This window comes from Onthophagus taurus, unplaced genomic scaffold (genome assembly GCF_036711975.1).
Source record: "Onthophagus taurus isolate NC unplaced genomic scaffold, IU_Otau_3.0 ScKx7SY_16, whole genome shotgun sequence".
Classification (NCBI taxonomy): Eukaryota; Metazoa; Arthropoda; class Insecta; order Coleoptera; family Scarabaeidae; genus Onthophagus; species Onthophagus taurus.
The window spans coordinates 2478063-2501612 of record NW_027248941.1 but is presented as its reverse complement, the minus strand read 5'-3'; the positions used below and the strand labels follow the sequence as shown (position 1 = coordinate 2501612).

The following is a 23550-nucleotide window of genomic DNA, read 5'->3' as shown; positions in this document are numbered from 1 at the left end:
CATCATAGAGTAAAAGTAATAGAAAGCAGTGTGTTAAGGGTAAAATTTACTACAATTTTTGATCTAAAAGTTTTTCTGTAGCATGCTCGGAATATCAATTTTTTCCATTAACAATTTGTGAAACTGCGATTTCTACTAATTTTCATATTTTCTTGGCATTAATACATCAGAAAGCAAAAATAACAGAAGCCAATGTGTTAAGGGTAAAATTTGCTACAACTTTTGATCTAAAAGTTTTTCTGTATCATGCTCGGAATATCAATTTTTTCCATTAACAACTTATGAAACTGCGATTTCTACCAATTTTCATATTTTCTTGGCATTAATACATCATAGAGCAAAAGTAATAGAAGCCAATGTGTTAAGGGTAAAATTTGCTACAACTTTTGATCTAAAAGTTTTTCTGTATCATGCTTGGAATATCAATTTTTTTTATTAACAACTTGTGAAACTGCAATTTCTACCAATTTTCATATTTTCTTAACATTGATGCATCAGAAAGCAAAAATAACAGAAGCCAATGTGTTAAGGGTAAAATTTGCTACAACTTTTGATCTAAAAGTTTTTCTGTATCATGCTCGGAATATCAATTTTTTCCATTAACAACTTATGAAACTGCGATTTCTACCAATTTTCATATTTTCTTGGCATTAATACATCATAGAGCAAAAGTAATAGAAGCCAATGTGTTAAGGGTAAAATTTGCTACAACTTTTGATCTAAAAGTTTTTCTGTATCATGCTTGGAATATCAATTTTTTTTATTAACAACTTGTGAAACTGCAATTTCTACCAATTTTCATATTTTCTTAACATTGATGCATCAGAAAGCAAAAATAACAGAAGCCAATGTGTTAAGGGTAAAATTTGCTACAACTTTTGATCTAAAAGTTTTTCTGTATCATGCTCGGAATATCAATTTTTTCCATTAACAACTTATGAAACTGCGATTTCTACTAATTTTCATATTTTCTTGACATTGATGCATCAGAGACCAAAAGTAATAGAAGCCAATGTGTTAAGGATAAAATTTGCTACTTCCTTTAGTCTAAAAGTTTTTCTGTATCATTCTCGGAATACCGATTTTTTCCATTGCCAACTTGTGATACCAAGAATTCTTTTAATTTTCATATTTTCTTAACATTAATGCATCAGAGAACAAAAGTAATAGAAGCCAACGTGTTAAGGTTAAAATTTGCTACAACTTTTGTTTTAACAGTTTTTCTGTATCATACTCAGAATACCGATTTTTTCCATTACCAACTTGTGAAACTGCGATTTCTACTAATTTTCATATTTTCCCGACTTTGATGCATCAGAGATCAAAAGTAGTAGAAAACAGTGTATTAAGGGTAAAATTTGTTTCTTTCATATACACAAAAGAAGCGAATTCTTGTTAAATTATGTCAGATTTTGTTTTCCACTGACATTATATCAACCCTCGGAGAAGATCTGGAGTCATAAAGCTCATAAAAATAAGTGCGTCTCAGATTCAAGGGCGTCTAATGGATCTGAGGTTGCTCCTGGTCAATACATTGCAGGTGCTTAGCTTCGTCAACTTAATCAGACTTAATTACTTTCACAGCAGTCGTAAATTCTTCTCTTTTAGTTTGGCCGAGGTCGCTTGCTGCCGAACCTTTACAATTACTATCATATATTCCTATCATACATTGCGATATATCGGTATCAACCCTAATTTGGTTAACAAATGATATATCCATTCGAAATTGATCAACACATCCCCATGCCTCGGCCGCAAGCGACCTCACCTAAATGTGTACTAAGCATTAAATGCCAGGGTAGTGTGCTGGGTCCTTTGTTCTTCTCAATTTTCATAAATAGTATTAGTGATGGTAGCTCGTGTAACTATCATTTGTATGCAGATGACCGTCAACTTTATATTTCGTCAACTGTTAACAACCTCTCAAATGCGTTGTTGCATCTTAACAACGATCTCTCTAGTGTGCTTAACTGATCTAGACATCATGGACTTAACCTGAATCCAGGTAAAACGCAAGCCATTGCATTTGGTACTCGCCCCTTGTTAGCACAATTTAATTCCTTAACTAACCCTTCAACTGAGGCTTGGCGACTGAATACCATATTTACCATACTTATGGATACCAAAGTATTCCATACTTTGAAAAAACTTTGCTCCTGTTGTACGTCGTAATCTTTGCTATTCCCTCATTTTCCCACACATTGATTATGGTGATGCCGCGTATCCCGATCTGCCCGCAGTCCTTCGGGGTACATTAGAAAGACTTCAGAACAATTGTATACGGTACATTTTTGATTTAGGAAAGTTTCAGCACATTACTCCATATCGTAACAACCTGCAGATGATGACTTGCCAGAGTCGTAGATCATTTCGTATGCTTACTATGTTGTACAAAATTGTCCATGCCCGCACTCCTGCTTATTTGTCTGATGCCTTTCACTTTTTAGCTTGCCCACTCGATCAATGTCGGACTCTACACTCATGTTTCCAGTCCATAGTACTGAAATCTACTACAGATCATTTACAGTGCAGTCGATTGCGTTGTGGAACGATTTGCCTGCCGTTGTTCGCAATGCAGCTAGTTTAATAAGTTTTTAAAATGCCTTGAAGCGCCATCTGCTATCTCTTGAACTATCTTCTTCTTGACCTATACGTGTTTGGTTTCTTCTATAGTCTGCCTTTCATGTATATTTTTTTTGTCTTTCCTTAATTGTAGTAACTAACTGTCAATCATTCGCTCAGTCTCATTAGCACATCATTTAGTATTACTTTTTTGGTAGCCATAATTATGTATTTAAAATTACATATACACTGTTACCAGTTGGGTTTCTTGGAAGATATCGCTTATTGCGATAAATTGATCCGTTTGTCTTGATGTCTATATTTGTTATGAATGTATATATTTGTTTTTGAGGCAATAAACATTATTGTAGAATTATTTTTATTATTATAAATACTATATCAACCCAAAGTTGATTAAAAAATAATGTAATGCCTCGGCTGCAAGTTTCGCTTGATGAAACTGAGGTTAGTTAGGTCCATTAAGACGATACAATTAAAGATATATCCATTCGAAATTGGTCGACACATCCCCATGCCTCGGCCGCAAGCGACCTCGGATAAATGTATACTAAGCACTAAATACCATATCAACCCAAAGTTGGTTAACCCTTTCGTTACTAAGAGCGTACGCATACGTTTTTGTATATGTGGGCTTGCTAAATGATCTTGAAAATACTCCGTAACGAAAGGATTAACAAATAATGTAATGCCTGGGCTGCAAGTTTCGCTTGATGAAACTGAGTTTAGTTAGGTCCATTAAGACGATACAATTAAAGATATATCCATTCGAAATTGGTCAACACATCCCCATGCCTCGGCCGCAAGCGACCTCGGCTAAATATATACTAAGCACTAAATACCATATCAACCCAAAGTTGGTTAACAAATAATGTAATGCCTCGGCCGCAAGTTTCGCTTGATGAAACTGAGGTTAGTTAGGTCCATTAAGACGATACAATTAAAGATATATCCATTCGAAATTGGTCGACACATCCTCATGCCTCGGCCGCAAGCGACCTCGGCTAAATGTATACTAAGCACTAAATACCATATCAACCCAAAGTTGGTTAACAAATAATGTAATGCCTCGGCCGCAAGCGACCTCGGCAAAGCTAGGAGCATCGAATGTGTTATTTAGCTAGATTAAACTGAGATCATCTGCAATTAAGGCGCTGCAATTAAAGTCAAATCTATTCGAAATTGGTCAACACATCCCATGCCTCGGCCGCATGCGACCTCGGCTAAATGTATACTAAGCACCATATCAACCCAAAGTTGATTAACAAATAATAATACAAAGAATATAGCAAGTATTAAATCTACTAACTTTTATATACTGGACATCATTCATTTATGGCTCTACAGCCCATATCGAGCCTTGGCCTCCCTCAGCCTCCGTCTCTTTTGTATATACACAGCATTGTCTCGGTGCTTCAATTTCATCAATATCGTCTTCTGTGAAGTATTTCAAATCTAAAATAATAAATTTGGTGTAATTAAAAGATATAAAACATAAATTATAAAACACATAAAAATAAATCGATTATTTAAAATAATAATTTTAATTAAGAAATCGACAAACCCCCTTTTCATTATTTATTACCCATAAACCTCAACTAAAATATCCTTTAACACCTGTAGTCGTTATCTGTAACCTCATCCGAGTATAAAATCAACTTACAGTAGCCCCATTACGTATTCAAACGATCACTAAAAATGTAAATTTTACTACTAATAGGAATCCTCTTTCAAAAAGTCATTTAAACTTTTTTTCGTAGAAACGTTTTAAAATTTTCCCCTTCTTACTTTTATTCCTTTTAAAGGGAGGAACGATTTATTTGAATTTAATCCAATAGTTTCCCATTTCTTGTAAAATTCACACCCCACTTAAAAATTGATTGGTTCTTTTTGACATTTTCAGGTAAAATTCTCGAAAACCTCACCCTCGAACCGTCGAAATCCCACCAAGGACCACCTTCCCAACCCCCAACACCACCAAGTACGCCCCTCTCACCGAAAATATCCGATTTACCAAAATTCTCAACCCCCAGTTCTTTCCCGAACATCCCTAATCTTACCATCACCCAAAGCACCGCGGTTAGTTCCGCTTCGAGTTCGAACCAAACCGGATCAAGCTCAACCACTCAAAAGGCACCTTTAAATTTAGAAATTGGGAGAAAAAAATCGAAAAGTTCTGTGCAATTTTCAAACGGCGGTAATTCATCGAAAGGACTCGATTTAAGTGCGGTGTCATCTCATCAACACCCAGATTTTAACCCGTTTAGTCAACAATTCGAAGATGGATTAATGGTTAAAATGATCGAAGGAAAAGAAGGGAAAAGTCATCAAAATAATCGGGTAAGTATTAAAACACGCAAACTCAACATTAATTTTGATACAAAAAAATGATAATTTTGTAAAGTAGGTCAGTAGTTTTTGTTAAACTACGGAAAAAGAAGTAAAACAAAGGTATTCACATAAAATTAACGAGTTTTCCCATCTTATTCTTACCCATTTATGTGGTACAAACCGTTAAAAGCGGTAAAAATTAAAATTTCTCGATTTTATCAATCAATTTGGACGTTTTTAGGTTAAATGAATTAACTATTTCTACTTTTTCCGTTTACAAATTAAAAAAAAGACTTCAACAAAACGGCGAAAAAAAGTACGTGACTTTATGTCACGCGTTCCAACAATTAAGGACGCCCGACGAAGAAACCGAAATAAAACAGTCTTTCGTCCTGAACCGGTTGAATATTGATAACGCGTTTTCCGCGTGTGTTTGTTATTTTGATGATTTATATTGGCATGCGATTGTGAAGGAATGCGTTTTCATCATTTCTTTTATTTTTTGTTCGTCTAGACTTTGTAAATTTAAATTAATTAATTCGCTTTTTCTATTTTTTAGGGCTATTTGGTTCAATTTGGAGCATTAAAATCCGAAGGGGACAGTCCACCCCCCATGGAGACGAACCCCCTCAATGGTAAGCAACTTACAAAATTTTTCCGTTTCACGTTGAATTTATTTTCCAAGGGTTGTTATCGGTGGGGGTTCGAGGGCGTGACTCTTTTTCCCGATTTCGTCCCCTACGTTGTTTTCGCCCCCTTTTTTCGACCGCCCACCTCCTATTTTCTCCTATAACACAGAGAATTAGGATTGGAAATTTTCAAAAGGGTTTAAACTCTTTATTTACTATATTTTTTTACGGCTCGATGTGAAGAGGGACAGATGTTTTTGACAGGTGGTCGAGATTCTTTCTAAAAAAAGAGATTAGATTTAAAAATAAACCAACTTGGTTTATCAATCTTGGTGTATTCGAAAAACACTACCATAATAGATGAAGCACCAGATTAGTAGATAAACTGACCACGTTGTAAATTCTTAAGGAAAATGTGTTACATTCTTCTCTCAGTCTCTACTTTGCTTAATCTGAGTGTTATGTCATATTCCACAAAGTGTTCTTCATCATTATCAATACTAAAAGGCTCAGAAATATCAACAATATACACTAACAACATAAACCAAATGCCTCAGCTTATTAACCAAGTTATATTTTAGAACTTATCATACTTTGTAACAACATCATTGAGGTCACGAGTATTAATAAAGAAGAAATGATTCAAATTTGGAAAATATTCTTCGAAATCAGAGAATCCTATTAATTTAACCGCGTGGGTCGCTTCCAAATAGAGCCAAATTCGTCTCTCCAATCTTTTGAGCCGTCTCCAAACGCCCCGATTTAATCTAAACGCTTTCTTTAAGCGCACACACTTAAAAATAATCATTCAAGCAATCCCAAACGGACTTTCATTTTAATAATTTCACCTTTAAGTGAACTTTAAAGTTGATCCTAAACACTGAGGTGTCATCTCTTCTTAATCAATGATTAACAATTTTGTCGATTAAAGTTTTTACATAAAAATAAGTTTCTAAAATGAAGAAAACATCGAAATAACTTCGAAACGATACTCACCACAATCAATTAAGCCGATTTTACACAAAAAAAATAATAAATTTGTTAAACACAACTTTCAAGCATTTTGACAATGACAATGTAAACAATGACAACTAGCGCCATCTAGTTATTAATAGCTATTAATTTAATTGGTGCCAACAATAATCACTTAATATATAGTTTTAATTAATAAATTAATATTAAAATAAATCATTTTTGTTTCGTTATATCGATTAAAAAACTTACTTTAAAGCAAAAACCCAAAAAAATGATTTGACATTTGACATTGATAATTAATTGGAGATAAGTGGCGCCATCTCCCCGCGAACTCCTACAATAAAATAAATAGTAAACAAATCTAATAAGACCTAAAAATAGTTTTTAATAATTTAAATCGTTAAAAACTTACCTTAACAACAAAATTAACGTCCAATAATCTTAATACTAACAATCTCATGATAGATTGAGTCATAAATCGTCGTTGAAATCGGGTTCACTTTTTGCACTTAAATTTTAATTTGTACCCGGATTTGCACAACAACGAAGTTAAAACAGATTTAATCGCGACTTAATTACACTATTCGGACGAATTAACACGCGTTTTTACCGAAATAACGACACCTTCACAAATTTGACGGTTTGACGTTTGACATATCGACGTCGATAAAGTAGGATTAAATTATTTTATTTAAATGTTATTAATAATTAATTTAATTAAAAAGATTATTTGTTTTGAATCAAAATTAATAATTAATTCGCGAAATCCCCGAAAAAATAATATTTAAAAATAAATTAATTGATTTAAATAAAATAATTGAGTCAGCGCCATCTTACGGTGTAAAAAAAATTGAATATAATTTATAATAATTTAAATTTAAATTTATACCTCGATTTTTAATAATTTAAATCGTTAAGAACTTGCCTTAACAACAAAATTAACGTTCAATAATCTTAATACTAACAACCTTATGATAGATTGAGTCATAAATCGTCGTTGAAATTGGGTTCACTTTTTGCACTTAAATTTTAATTTATGCCCGGATTTGCACAACAACGAAGTTAAAACCGACTTAATTACGGTGATTCGAACGTTGTAACACGCTTTTTTACCGAAATAACGATACCTTGACGAATTTGACGTCGATAAAGCAGGGTTAAATTATTTTAATTAAATTTTATTAATAATTAATTAATGTTAATTTAATTAAAAAGATTGTTTGTTTTGATTAAATATTAATTTTTAATTCGCGAAAACCTCCAAAAATTTAAATTTAAAACTTAATTAATTTAAATAAAATAATTAAGTCAGCGCCATCTTACGGTGTCAAAAAAAATTGAATAAAATTTATATTAATTAATTTAAACTTTAATTTTAATATATACCTCGATTTACACAACAACGAAGTTAAAACCAATTTAATTACGGCGATTTGAACGTTTTAACGCGAGTTTTTACCTAATTTGGTATGTCAATTTGACGTCGATAAAGTAGGGTTAAATTATTTTAATTAAATTTAACTAATAACAAAATAAATTAATGTTAATTTAATTAAAAAGATTGTTTGTTTATGATTAAAAATTATTTTTTTCTTGGATTTATTAAAATTTGAAAATGAATTAATTGATTTAAATAAAATAATTTTGACTCAATTGTAAGCGCCATCTTGCGGTGTTAATGAAATTGATTATTAATTAATTAATTAATTAAATTAAATGAATTAAATCGTGATTAATATCTTAAATTAAAGTAAAAAGATTGTATTTTAAGTTATAATAAACAAAAGTGATTAATTAAGGCGGTTTCGACAGGAGAAAAATTTATTAGAAACGAATGCCTGAAATATCCAGTTCTAATTAAGTCCGGGTAATTTAAAAAATTGTTTGGCAAAGATTCTAAATTCTAAACTGCGAAATCTCGATAGCTCGGTTTATTTTAAAATTAAAGCGACATCAACGAATGAATAGATTTTGTTAACCGTTTCGAGTTAAACGTTTGTTTTTTTTAGAAAAAAAGTTTTAAGACGTGTTAATTGACTTCCTTGTAAACGAAAAATTTTTTTCTTTTGCGTTGACAAGTTTATTTCGGCGTTGAAACTTAATATATACAATTCCCCCAACGAGTTAACGTAATCTGGATGTGAATTGTTTGTTTTTTCTTGTCATTTTTGGTTTATTTAAAATTAAAAAAAAATTTTATTGCACGTGTCCTTTTATATTTTTGAACTTATTCGAGGCCAGTTTAGAATTTCCTTTCTACTTACAAAAGGGGGCCTAACCTTTTCGGTACATTTTTAACCCCATTAATAAAAAGCCCTTCTTCAAAAACCTTAAACCCTTCTTTTTTTTTGTATTGAAACCATTCAAAAACTCGACCCTGATGATGACGACGACGATGAAAAGAGGTACTTTTGAGATTTAAAAAAAGATTTAAACCAGTTGTATTCAAAATTTTTTTTAAGGGATGAAATTAAAAGGGATTTAGAAAGAAAAAAGAAAATATGTAGTGTATACAAAGTGTTTAGTTAGTTGTATTGGGATTTGAAAGAAGGAAAACGAACGAACGGGCAGAATTGATTTCGCCTGCGGAGTGGCAGGAACGGCGGCGGCCGTAATTGATTTAGACTTTAAATTGGCAAAGGCGCGGTAATCACTCGGGCCTTAATGGCTTCATTCGCTTTGGTTTGGCCCTCGGGCCGTGGAAGCGCGCTGAGGTTAAAAATGGCCGAGAAGCCGAGGAGTCCGTCACCACTTTCGACTCTAAAAAATATTTTCTTCTTTGCTCTATACCGTAACTATTAACACGCGACGATTTTCCTTGTTATTACTTTTTTTTTAACAAATAATACCGGAAGAAATGTTTATTGGATACAAAATAATCAATTAAATCACGAAATTTCTCAGTAATACGATTTTTAACGTTAATATTAATTAAATTTTTCAAAAAATGTTAAAAATAATAAGAGTTTCGGAAAGATCAGGAAATTTTAGCCTGATTTGATGTATCACACTCTATATCAATCATTAAATACACATAAATGACACAAGAAATTGGTGTTTTGTTTTCGGCCATCTTGATTTTACAAAAACAATTATATCTCGAGAACTACACCACATAGATATATCGAGTTTGGACTCATTTTAATCGGTTATTAATTCTCCACAACAATATTTACGGATTATTCATTTTCCGCCATCTTTAATTTTTTAAAAATGTCAAAATCTCAAAATACAACTAAATAAATCGTATTTGGTTTCCTTTCGTAGGATTTTTCATTAAAATCACAAATATTTGAAAATTAAAGTTGACGTTTAAAACCGGAAGTCGCCATTTTTCTCTTATAATCACCAAAAATAATAAGATTTTCGAAAAGATCAGAAAATTTTAACCTAATTTGATGTATCACACCCTATATCGACCATTAAATACGCATAAATGACACAATTAATTAGTGTTTTGTTTTCGGCCATCTTGATTTTACAAAAACAAAGATATCTCGAGAACTATACCACATAGATATATCGAGTTTGGACTCATTTTAATCGGTTTCTAATTCTCCACAACAATATTTACAAATCATTCATTTTCCGCCATCTTTAATTTTTAAGAAATGTGAAAATCTCAAAAAACAACTAAATAAATCGTATTTGGTTTCCTTTCATAAGATTTTTCATTAAAATCACAAATATTTGAAAATTAAAGTTGACGTTAAAAACCGGAAGTCGCCATTTTTTCCTTATAATCATTAAAAATAATAAGATTTTCGTAAAGATCAGGAAATTTTAGCCCAATTTGATGTATCACACCCTATATCGACCATTAAATACGCATAAATGACACAATTAATTAGTGTTTTGTTTTCGGCCATCTTGATTTTACAAAAACAATGGTATCTCGGAAATTATACCACTTAGATATATCGAGTTTGGACTCATTTTAATCGGTTATTAATTCTCCACAACAATATTCACGAATTATTCATTTTCCGCCATTTTTAATTTTATAAAAATTTCAAAATCTCAAAATTTTTTAATTTTTTCAACTAAATAAATCGTATTAAGATTCATTTTGGAGGATTTTTCATTAAAATCAAAAATATTTAAAAATTAAATTTGACGTTTACATCCGGAAGTCGCAATTTTTCCCTTACCTTTAAAATTAAAATATTAAAACATCCTCTTTATATTCTTTTCCAACTAAATTTAATTTATCCTAACTTAATTAAAAAAACATCGATATTTATAAAATTTTTCAAAAATCATCAAAAATAATAAGATTTTCGTAAAGATCAGGAAATTTTAGCCCAATTTGATGTATCACACCCTATATCAATCATTAAATACGGAAAAATGACACAATTAGTTGGTGTTTTGTTTCCGCCATCTTGATTTTACAAAATCAACGATATCGCGGGAACTATACGACTTAGATATATCGAGTTTGGACTCATTTTAATCGGTTTCTAATTCTCCACAACAATATTTACAAATCATTCATTTTCCGCCATCTTTAATTTTTTAAAAATGTCAAAATCTCAAAAAACAACTAAATAAATCGTATTTGGATTCCTTTTATAGGATTTTTCATTAAAATCACAAATATTTCAAAATTAAAGTTGACATTAAAAACCAAAAGTCGCCATTTTTCCCTTATAATCATTAAAAATAATAAGATTTTCGTAAAAATCAGGAAATTTTAGCCCAATTTGATGTATCACACCTTATATCGACCATTAAATACGCATAAATGACACAATTAATTAGTGTTTTGTTTTCGGCCATCTTGACTTTACAAAAACAATGATATCTCGGAAACTATACCACATAGATATATCGAGTTTGGACTCATTTTAATCGGTTTCTAATTCTCCACAACAATATTTACAAATCATTCATTTTCCGCCATCTTTAATTTTTTAAAAATGTCAAAATCTCAAAAAACAACTAAATAAATCGTATTTGGATTCCTTTTATAGGATTTTTCATTAAAATCACAAATATTTCAAAATTAAAGTTGACGTTAAAAACCGGAAGTCGCCATTTTTCCCTTATAATCATTAAAAATAATAAGATTTTCGTAAAGATCAGGAAATTTTAGCCCAATTTGATGTATCACACTCTATATCAGTCATTAAATACGCAAAAATGACACAATTAGTTGGTGTTTTGTTTCCGCCATCTTGATTTTACAAAATCAACGATATCTCGGGAACTATACCACTTAGATATATCGAGTTTGGACTCATTTTAATCGTTTTTTAATTCTCCACAATAATATGTAGGAATCATTCATTTTCCGCCATCTTGAATTTTATAAAACTGTCAAATGCAACTTTTTGAGGTTATAAAGTAACGTTTGAGGTTCGTTATAAAGTTCCAGAGTGTTTTTTTGTTGTATTGAAAAATATTTCTTTCTAATTTTTCTTTCGCGGAACTATGTATTTTACGATCGACGCACGAATACGTCGCTGCGCACCCGTAACGCCGGTTAGCGAAGCCCCCGAAGCGCTGTTTACACGGTCGCCTATTGATTTTTAAACAACGTCAAAACGATTCGATACGAACGATCGTAAAGAACTTGACAAATTTCATAAGGAAGGAGGTAGTAGTCGTAAGTGTGGACGCTCCTTTACTTAAAAAAAAATTTAGAAAAATGGTGGTTGTGCGCAATGACGTGTTGACTAGCTACGGTGGCGTGCGCAATTAATGCGAGCGCAGGCGCCGTGAATAATTGACGTTTCGAGAGACGTTTACGATGCCTGCGGTCACCCGTTTATGGTTTTTTGCACATTTCCGTGAAGCGACAACCAATTTTCTTAGAAAAACGTTTATTGCAAACTTTAAATTATTTCCAATCTTAAAACACCCATCATATTTTCACAGAAAATTAAAAGCCCTTTAAAATGAGCCCAAACACGATGGGGTTATCTTGAAAAACCAAAAAGTTATGCAGGAATTATTTCCCGAAAACAATTGAACATCGCCAATTTAAAAATCACCATATCTCCCGCATTTTTAAAGATAACCTCATCGTGTTTGGAGTCGATTTAAAGGATTTTTGATGAGGATTACGATTTTTGAAACGAAATTATTATTTTTAATTTTTTTGATTTTTGACATTTCTTGATTTTAATTGGGAAACGTTTCAAGATATCGAACCCGACCCGTAACTAATTGCGGACACGTGTTTTATAAGAAATTTATGCTCGCTCTCGAAATCTGGCCGTAATTATAGTTTAGAGACTCGTAGGGAGCCTTATATTCTTCTGGGAATTCACAAACAACTTTGAACTATTTCGAGAACCACACTAGAAATTACTATTGCGTTAAAGTGATCCAAATATAATAATTGCGCCAAGATTTTTTTTTTTTAATTAATATGAAGTTTATAGGTACTTCCGGTTTATTAAAATGTCATTTTTAAACATCATTTTTGGGTGAGGAATTAAAAACGCTTTGGATTGAGTACAAACTCGATGGGGTTAGCTTCAAAAATACGGGAGATACGATGGTTTTTAAATTTGCGATCTTCAATTGTTTGCGATTAAATTTTTTTGTAACTTTTTTGTTTTCAAAGATAACCCCATCGAGTTTGGGCTCATTTTAAAGGATTTTTCATTGCGGATTTAATGGAATTAAATTTAATGCAATTAAATAAATGAGTTAAAATTAATGTTCTTAAATTTTATCCGAGCAGCTGTTCTATTCATTTTTTTTTCTTTTAACTCGCTCTCTAAACAGATTCGTGTTTGTTCAGACGGAAATGTACTCGTTATTCCCCTTCCACTCCTCATCTGTTGGGGAACCACTTGAAATTTTAATAATTTCATAGCCGACTCAGACCGTGGCTATAAATACAATTTCTGGATTTGGCCATTATATTATTAAAAAAAACCTTTAAAATTCGAACGTTTAAGGACGTGAATCGCTCGATTTTCGAGATGAATACTCGACCCCTTTCAAATAATAATAAAAAAAAACATCTGGACGTGTGACGTAGATACACATGAAGTTAGGCGAGCTGAGGTCGCCTGACAAATGAATGAATCAGAAGGGGAGATGATTTTGGAGTACTCCCACACGAAATTGAAAAATCGAATCTTAATTGGAATTTTATTAAACAGGAAAAAGTTTAAAATCGATTTATTTTTTAATTAATTTTAATTTTAATTAATTAATTTATTAATTATTTGAAAAGAATACAAAAAATCCTTTGAAAAGAACCCAAACACGACCTATTTAGGTAAAGTAGTTCTTAAGATATCTCGATTTTGACATTTTTATGAAATTAAAGATGGCGGAAAATGAATGATTCGTAAATATTGTTGTGAAGAATTAAAAAACGATTCAAATGAGTCCAAACTCGATATATCTAAGTGGTATAGTTCCCGAGATATCTTTGTTTTTGTAAAATCAAGATGGCCGAAAACAAAACACTAATTAATTGTGTCATTTATGCGTATTTAATAATTGATATAGGGTGTGATACATCAAATTAGGCTAAAATTTTCTGATCTTTACGAAAATCTTATTATTTTTGGTGAAAAATACAACTTCCGGTGTTAAACGTCATCTTTAATTTTCAAATATTTGTGATTTTAATGAAAAATCCTTTAAAAAGAATCCATAAACGACTTATTTAGTTAATGCTTTCCGAGATTTTGACATTTTTTAAAATTAAAGATGGCGGAAAATGAATGATTCATAAATTTTGTGGTGGAGAATTAAAAGACGTTTAAAATGAGTCCAAACACGATATATCTAAGTGTTATAACATCGGAGATATTTTTGTTTTTATAAAATCAAAATGGCGGAAACAAAACACTAATTAATGTGTCATTTTTACGTATTTAATGATTAATATAGGGTGTGATAAATCAAATTGGGTTAAAATTTTCTGATCTTTACGAAAATCCTATTATTTTTGATGATAATAGTGAAAAAATGGCGACTTCCGGTTTTAAACGTCAACTTTATATCTTAAATATTTTCGATTTTAATGAAAAATCATTTGAAAAGGATCCAAACGCGATTTATTAGTTAATATGTATTTTGAGATTTTGATTTTTTGACATTTTTTTAAAATTAAAGATGGCGGAAAATGAATTATTCATTAATTTTGTGATCGAGAATTAAGAGACGTTTAAAATGAGTACAAACTCGATATATCTAAGTGTTATAGTTCCCGAGATATCTTTGTTTTTATAAAATCAAGATGGCGGAAAACAAAACACTAAATAATTGTGTCATTTTTGCGTTTTTAATGATTGATATGGGGTGTGATACATCAAATTAGGCTAAAATTTGCTGATCTTTACGAAAATCCTATTATTTTTGGTGATAATAGTGAAAAAATGGCGACTTCCGGTTTTAAACGTCAACTTTATATCTTAATGAAAAATCTTTTGAAAAGGATCCAAACGCGATTTATTAGTTAATATGTTTTTCGAGATTTTGATTTTTTACATTTTTTAAAATTAAAGATGGCGGAAAATGAATTATTTATAAATTTTGTGATTGAGAATTAAGAGACGTTTAAAATGAGTATAAACTCGATATATCTAAGTGTTATAGCATCCGAGATATCTTTGCTTTTATAAAATCAAGATGGCGGAAAACAAAACACTAAATAATTGTGTCATTTTTTCGTTTTTAATGATTAATATAGGGTGTGATACATCAAATTAGGCTAAAATTTTCTGATCTTTACGAAAATCCTATTATTTTTCGTGATAATAGTGAAAAAATGGCGACTTCCGGTTTTAAACGTCAACTTTATATCTTTAATATTTTCGATTTTAATGAAAAATCTTTTGAAAAGGATCCAAACACGATTTATTAGTTAATATGTTTTTCGTGATTTTAACATTTTGACATTTCTATTAACTTAAAGATGGAGTATTCATAAATTTTGTGATTAAGAATTAAGAGACGTTTAAAATGAGTCCAAACTCGATATATCTAAGTGTTATAGTTATCGAGATATCTTTGTTTTTATAAAATCAAGATGGCGGAAAACAAAACACTAAATAATTGTGTCATTTTTTCGTTTTTAATGATTAATATAGGGTGTGATACATCAAATTAGGCTAAAATTTGCTGATCTTTACGAAAATCCTATTATTTTTGGTGATAGTAGTGAAAAATGACGACTTCCGGTTTTAAACGTCAACTTTATATCTTTAATATTTTCGATTTTAATAAAAAGTCATTTGAAAAGGACCTAAACGCGATTTATTAGTTAATATGTTTTTCGTGATTTTAACATTTTGACATTTCTATTAACTTAAAGATGGAGTATTCATAAATTTTGTGATTAAGAATTAAGAGACGTTTAAAATGAGTATAAACTCGATATATCTAAGTGTTATAGCACCCGAGATATCTTTGTTTTTATAAAATCAAGATGGCGGAAAATAAAACACTAAATGATTGTGTCATTTTTGCGTTTTTAATGATTGATATAGGGTGTGATACATCAAATTAGGCTAAAATTTGCTGATCTTTACGAAAATCCTATTATTTTTGGTGATAATAGTGAAAAAATGACGACTTCCGGTTTTAAACGTCAACTTTACATCTTAATGAAAAATCTTTTGAAAAGGATCCAAACGCGATTTATTAGTTAATGTTTTTCGAGATTTTGATTTTTTTTACATTTTTTTAAAATTAAAGATGGCGGAAAATGAATTATTCATAAATTTTGTGATTGAGAATTAAGAGACGTTTAAAATGAGTACAAACTCGATATATCTAAGTGTTATAGCATCCGAGATATCGTTGCTTTTATAAAATCAAGATGGCGGAAAACAAAACACTAAATAATTGTGTCATTTTTTCGTTTTTAATGATTGATATAGAGTGTGATACATCAAATTAGGCTAAAATTTTCTGATCTTTACGAAAATCGTATTATTTTTGGTGTTTTTTGAAAAATTTAATAAATAATTTTTGTTTTAATTGATTTTTTAAAAAATTAATTATCTTATTTTTAGTTTAGAAGAAATTTTGGCGAATTAATTTTATAAATGACTTGGCAATTACTCCGGTTTGGTTTAAGATCGCAACGCGCGCCACAGATTCCATTTAAAGTTCATTCAAAAACAAAAAATATCAAAAAAAAACTTCGAACTTTGAGCAATGTAATTAAAGGGAAATCTAACGTTATATTTATGGCATCGTGCGGCTTCCAGAACTCTTTAACTTGCAAATGCCAAATTTTTGGCTCTAGTTCGCGGCTGAGGAGAAATACCGTTTGACCAAAAATTCTATAGAACGCGCGCGACGCCGCGATGCGGCCGGGAATAGAAGCGTTAATTCGCCGGGTAATTAGAGGACGCCGCGATCTATTACAAATCTCTCCTTCTCTTTTCCGCGGCATCATCGTTTTCGGACGAGGTCGAAATCGCTTTGCATTTGAATCGTTGTATTGTGTAACATTTTTTTTGCGTCTCTTGAGAATCTGCCAGCTTACTTACTCATCTAATGTTTATTTTATCGCGTTTAAAATTGAACCAAAAATTGTTCCGAGATTAAATAAAAAAATAAAAAAAAGATGAGTAGGTGAGTAGTGTATGGGGGGGATTCGGAGATGTAGAGGGCGTTAAATCATGAATGAACGATAAATCGCGTCGCCTTGTAATTTTCGTTATCCAAACAAGCCTAAAACAGAGATCGGGGTTCGGGTCCGAGGCCCCAGAAAACAGAGAAAAAGCAATTTAAATTCCGCCGTCCCGAGTCGGCACGAAAAAATAATTTATACTTTCCGTGGAAAGGAACAATAGCTATAAATATGAGTGATCCCGTGAACACAGGTTTAAAAAAAAGAAATTGAAAAAAAATCAAAACGAAAATACGATCGTCCCGATGTGTTCCCCTCTTTGTTTCTCCTTTGATTCGAAAAAACCGAATCTCTTTCTCTTCCACGAAAACCCCGAAACATTCTGAACCAATCTTTTATATAACAACACAATAACTTCAATAAACCCCATAAAAATAAAAATAAACGCGTAAAGGTTTTTTAAATACGAGAGGAGAGGGATTTCGTGCGGTTTTTAAGGTTGAAAGTCGCGCTGCTACCTTCGAAAATTCAATTCGTACAAAAAAGGGGCCTAAAAGGCGTATGAGTTACGATCTCGCATATTTCTTCGCTTCTCGAATGAGAGAAAGAGAGAGACGGATAGAAAAACGAAACCGTTTAGATAAAGATAGATATGGTGCTGCCCCCAGCGGCAAAACATTATTTTATTGTACACCAGAAATTTATCAGAAATCAATTAAACTGGTTCTTATTCTTATTCTTATTTTTGTTTCTTTACGATTTAAACATAAATATTTAATTTTTATTTTACACATCAAAAGTTGTTACATCATTACAAGTCTCATCCCCACTCATTTTAAAAAAAGGCGAAGTTATATCGCTCGTTGAGAGACACTCACGCTCAGAATCAATCGGTTTGCACGTCGTAAACGGCGGCAAATTCAAAGTTTGTTTGTTATAAGGGTTGTGATACTCGCTCGATGTTAAAACATCGATAATCTCTTCGATTCGAATCTCCTCGTCATCGTTTATCTCTAATTCGCGATACATTTCGATCACCTCCTTCTCATCGAGTTTATCCTCGATCGTCGTCAAATACATCTTCAATTCGTTCGCGTGCAAAAACCCGACGTCTTTAAAGTCCAAATCGTTGTCTTCGAAAACGTTGAGGCAATTTTTTAGGAGATTTCGCGACGTGGTGTTTTCCATTTTCGATTCGATTAGGGTGAGGAATTCGGGGAATTTGAAAAAACCCTTTCCGTCGGGGTCGACCCAATTTTGGCAGGATTCGATTTCTTCCTCGCTGCAAATTTGGCCTAAATTTTCCATTATTAAGCCCATTAATTCGGTTTTAACCTCTCTATCGCCGTCTTGGTCGAATAAAATGAACGCGCGGTATAAATCGCGCCGTTCTTCCGGGGTTAAAGGACAAGGGTAAAGAATTTCGACCGTTTCGGATTCTTGCGACATTTTTAATGTGATTTGACAAGAATTGAACGTCAAATTAAAAATTTATTGAGGTTTCTACGATTTTATTTACAATTAATAAATTAAAAATTTTTTTTTAATTAATTTTCGTAAAGAAAATGAAAAATGCTTTAAAATGAGCCCAAACATGACTAGGTTATCTTTAAAAACAAAAAAGTTGTGAATTCAAAATGGCCGCTAATTTATTTGACATAATCTAACATTTTAAGTTTTGATTAAAATTTTGATAAAATTTCCTTTAAAATGATACCAAACACGATGTATTTATGATTTATGGTACCAAAGATATACAATAATAAAAAAAAACCAAAATGGCCGCTTATTTGTGTTTTGACATAACCCAACTTTTTTATTTTTAATCGGAAATACATCGAGTTTGGTATCAAATTTCATCATTTTTAATCCTTTTTAAGATTCTATTCCCAAAATACATAATTTCTGATTTTTTTGAATTAAAAATTTCAAAATGGCTGAAATTTTTTGGATATATTCTAATTATTTTTAATTTAATCGAAAGACGATGAGTTTAATAAAAAAATTTTAATTTTTTATTAATATTTGTATCAAAAAAATTCAAAATGGCCGCTAATTTATTTGACATAATCTAACTTTTATAATTTTCAATTAGATTTTCGTTTCCGCCATGAACTTTCCTTTAAAATGATACCAAACACGACTTGTTTATGATTTTTGGTTCTACAGATATTCAAAATTTAAAAAAAACAAAATGGCCGCTTAATTTGTTTTGACATAACCCAACTTTTTTGTTTATAATCCAAACTATATCGAGTTTGGTATCAAATTTCATCATTTTCACTCCTCTTTAAGATTCTATTACCAAAAGAATGAATTTTTGTTTTTTTTTTTAATAAAAGCATCAAAATGGCTGCCAATTTTTTCACCAAATCGAACAATTTTTAGTTTTAATCTTATTATCTAAAAGAATCCAAATACAACCGATTTAGTTAAAATATTTTCAGAGATATTTCGATTTTGACGTTTTTATAAAATTCAAGATGGCCGAAAATAAATAAATCGTTAATATTATTGTAGAGAACTAAAAGACAATTAAAATGACTCCAAACTCGATATATCTAAGTCGTATAGTTCCCGAGATATCTTTATTTTCGTAAAATCAAGATGGCCGAAAACAAAACACTAATTAATTATGTCATTTACGCAAATTTTAAGATTGATATGGGGTGTGATACATCAAATTGGGCTAAAATTTTCTGATCTTTCCGAAAATCTTATTATTTTTGGTGATAATGAAGGAAAAATTGCGACTTCGTCAAATTTAATTGTTAAATATTTTTGATTTTAATAAAAAATCCTTAAATGAATCTAAATACGACTTATTTAGTTAATATAAATTCCGAGATATTGAGATTTTGACATTTTTATAAAATCCAAGATGGCCGAAAATAAATAATTCGTAAATATATTTGTGGAGAATTAAAAAACGATTAAAATGAATCCAAACTCGATATATCTAAGTCGTATAGTTCCAGAGATATCTTTGTTTTTGTAAAATCAAGATGGCCGAAAACAAAACACTAATTATTTATGTCATTTATGCGAATTTTAAGATTGATATGGGGTGTGATACATCAAATTAGGTTAAAATTTTCTGATCTTTCCGAAAATCTTATTATTTTTGGTGATAATGAAGGAAAAATTGCGACTTCGTCAAATTTTATTGTTAAATATTTATGATTTTAATAAAAAATCCTTAAATGAATCTAAATACGACTTATTTAGTTAATATAAATTCCGAGATATTGAGATTTTGACATTTTTATAAAATCCAAGATGGCCGAAAATAAATAATTTGTAAATATATTTGTGGAGAATTAAAAAACGATTAAAATGAGTCCAAACTCGATATATCTAAGTCGTATAGTTCCCGAGATATCTTTGTTTTTGTAAAATCAAGATGGCCGAAAACAAAACACTAATTATTTGTGTCATTTACGCAAATTTTAAGATTGATATGGGGTGTGATACATCAAATTGGGCTAAAATTGTCTGATTTTTGCGAAAATTTTATTATTTTTGGTGATAATGAGGGAAAAATTGCGACTTCGTCAAATTTTATTGTTAAATATTTATGATTTTAATAAAAAATCCTTAAATGAATCTAAATACAACTTATTTAGTTAATATAAATTCCGAGATATTGAGATTTTGACATTTTTATAAAATCCAAGATGGCCGAAAATAAATAATTTGTAAATATATTTGTGGAGAATTAAAAAACGATTAAAATGAGTCCAAACTCGATATATCTAAGTCGTATAGTTCCCGAGATATCTTTGTTTTTGTAAAATCAAGATGGCCGAAAACAAAACACTAATTATTTGTGTCATTTACGCAAATTTTAAGATTGATATGGGGTGTGATACATCAAATTGGGCTAAAATTGTCTGATTTTTGCGAAAATTTTATTATTTTTGGTGATAATGAGGGAAAAATTGCGGCTTCGTCAAATTTAATTGTTAAATATTTTTGATTTTAATAAAAAATCCTTAAATGAATCTAAATACGACTTATTTAGTTAATATAAGTTCCAAAATATTGAGATTTTGACATTTTTATAAAATCCAAGATGGCCGAAAATAAATAATTTGTAAATATATTTGTGGAGAATTAAAAAACGATTAAAATGAGTCCAAACTCAATATATCTAAGTGGTATAGTTCCCGAGATATCTTTGTTTTTGTAAAATCAAGATGGCCGAAAACAAAACACTAATTATTTGTGTCATTTATGCGAATTTTAAGATTGATATGGGGTGTGATACATCAAATTGGGCTAAAATTGTCTGATCTTTCCGAAAATCTTATTATTTTCGTCGATTTAAAAAAATTTAATTAAAAAAAAAAATTTTTTTTTAATTTTTACTTAACCCGTAATAATAATTTTTTAAATCGGGCCTAATTTGGGTTAATATTTTTCGAATGACGATTAAATTAAAATTTATTACGTAAAATTCGTTTTAAACGAGTCCCCCGTTTTTAAAAAAGAATTTTATTAATAAGATAGATGGCGTGGATTCGTGGCGGTGGTTGAGTCTCGGAAATTTTTTTTTATGAATAATAAAAAGATTTAAATTGGAATAAATTGCCATGCAATTGCCGTGAGACTGGTGGTGATTTTCATTGCGTCCAATTGTAATGATTATGGTAATTTAGTGTTTGTAGAATGGGACGAACTAGTGACTTCCCCTTCCACTTGTCCCGCATCGACTCAAATTCACTTGATTCGAGACTTAAACGCTTCATTTACCGTTTCCTTTTACATATTATTGAGGAGATATAAAACGATTTTAATATTTTTCGAGAGATGGCGCTAATTCTAAATTAATTTTTTTTTTATAGCGATGATGGCGCAGAGTTTAGCTCCAACCCAAGCTCATCGCGATCTCCACCAGCCTTTATTAATCAACAAAACCCAAAGCCAAATGGATTACTCGAAATACGTTAAGAAATTCTCGTCGTCTTTAGAATGTGGTAGCTCTTATTGTAAAGATTTAAATTATAGAGAACATTTTCATTGCCTCGATTGTAATTCGCGCGTATTTATTAAAAAAGAGGAGATGATCCGCCATTTTAAATGGCACAAAAAGCGAGATGAATCGTTACAACACGGATTTATGCGATATAGCCCTCTCGATGATTGTTCCGATCGCTACGGGAACTGCACTCACAACAAAAAACAAACTCATTATCACTGCATAAAGGAGGGTTGCGATAAAGTGTACATCTCCACGTCCGATGTTCAAATGCACGCGAATTATCACCGGAAAGATTCGGCGATAATCCAAGAAGGATTTCAACGGTATCGAGCAACCGAGGAATGTGGTGCCTCGTATTGCGCGTTTTTCGGGCAAAGAACCACTCATTTTCATTGTCGTAGAGCCGGGTGTCGATTTACATTCAAAAATAAATCCGATATGGAGAAACACAAATCGTACCACATCAAAGATGAGCAACTATCGAGAGATGGGTTCAAAAAGTTCATGAAAAACGAATCGTGTCCATACGAAAATTGCCGCTTTTCGAAAGTCTGCAACCATATTCACTGCATTCGCCCGCAATGTAACTACGTCCTACATAGTTCCGGGCAATTATTCTCGCATAAAAGGAAACACGAAAGGAAAGATTCAGAGTTGGCTTATCGAAAATACAAGTTAGCGCAAAGTATGATGAAAAGTTTGCAAGATGGGGGAATTGGATTGCCGTTTCCGGGGGGGAGGGAGTACGAGCAGCAATTCGAGGGGTTAAATTTGAGCCTTTTCAGTCAAAATTCATCCAATTTGTCCACGTCGGAGACTTTGAGCGAGCGGAACTCGCCGATTAGTTACGATGACCCCGAAAGTTCCGTCATCGATTTATCCGCCAATGAATCGAGCGTCAATCAAATGGAGGAAAAGTACGAAAATCCCAACTGGAACAGCGAAGATTTTTGGAAAAAGTATTGCCAATTTTTTTCGAACCAAGAGAGATGCCTAGAAACGTGCGAATACCTCTATAACGACCATTATCATTGTTTCGCCGAACATTGCAACATGGTTTTTAAGTAAGTATAAAAAATGCTTTAAAATGAGTCCAAACTCGATATATTTATCTTTAAAATTGACGGGGATACCAAAAAAATGAAATGGCGGCCATTTTGTTACAACATAACCTGTCATTTTTAGTGAAAATATATCGTGTTAATAAAAAATGCTTTAAAATGAGTCCAAACTCGATATATTTATCAATAAAATTGACGGATACAAAAAAAATTAAATGGCGGCCATTTTGTTTCATCATAACCTGTCATTTTTAATTTTTAAGGTAAATATATCATGTTTGGTATCAAATTTCACGAAATTTTTCGCTTATTTATAATCAATTAAGATAATAAACGAGTTTTAAGAAATAAATATCAAAATAATTAATTTTTAATTTACCGAATTTAGGTTTTTTGTTCGATAAAGAATTAAAAATCATTAATTTTGAT

General features: G+C 31.1%; 3 protein-coding genes across 9 annotated transcripts in view; 1 reads left to right on the top strand and 2 right to left on the bottom strand.

The window, feature by feature from the left end:
- Positions 1-7237, bottom strand: part of LOC111417930 (leucine-rich repeat-containing protein 23-like) — a 135050-nt gene extending 127813 nt beyond the window's left edge. Inside the window, exons 1-4 of one of the 6 annotated variants that reach the window (XM_071201181.1) lie at positions 6537-6723; positions 5757-5820; positions 5560-5698; positions 3890-4035 (exon numbers count right to left, since the gene is read on the bottom strand). The gene's annotated coding sequence lies outside the window, so the exon portion shown is untranslated. Of the gene's footprint in view, positions 1-3889; positions 4036-5559; positions 5699-5756; positions 5859-5892; positions 6506-6536; positions 6724-6764 lie in introns of those variants that run through there. The other 5 variants (XM_071201183.1, XM_071201186.1, XM_071201182.1 and 2 more) reach the window with 5 other exon arrangements.
- Positions 1-23550, top strand: part of LOC111418735 (zinc finger protein castor homolog 1-like) — an 82768-nt gene that overhangs the window by 49022 nt on the left and 10196 nt on the right. For both annotated transcript variants that reach the window (XM_023051400.2, XM_023051399.2), the window contains exons 4-6: positions 4484-4920; positions 5471-5546; positions 21924-23124. In XM_023051400.2, coding sequence (XP_022907168.2) covers positions 4484-4920; positions 5471-5546; positions 21924-23124 — 1714 coding nt within the window. The remainder of the gene's footprint in view (positions 1-4483; positions 4921-5470; positions 5547-21923; positions 23125-23550) is intronic.
- Positions 17836-18591, bottom strand: LOC139432500 (calmodulin-like). Its single transcript, XM_071201187.1, has one exon. The coding sequence runs from the start codon at positions 18523-18525 to the stop codon at positions 17863-17865; it is 663 nt and encodes a 220-aa protein (XP_071057288.1). The 5' UTR covers positions 18526-18591; the 3' UTR covers positions 17836-17862.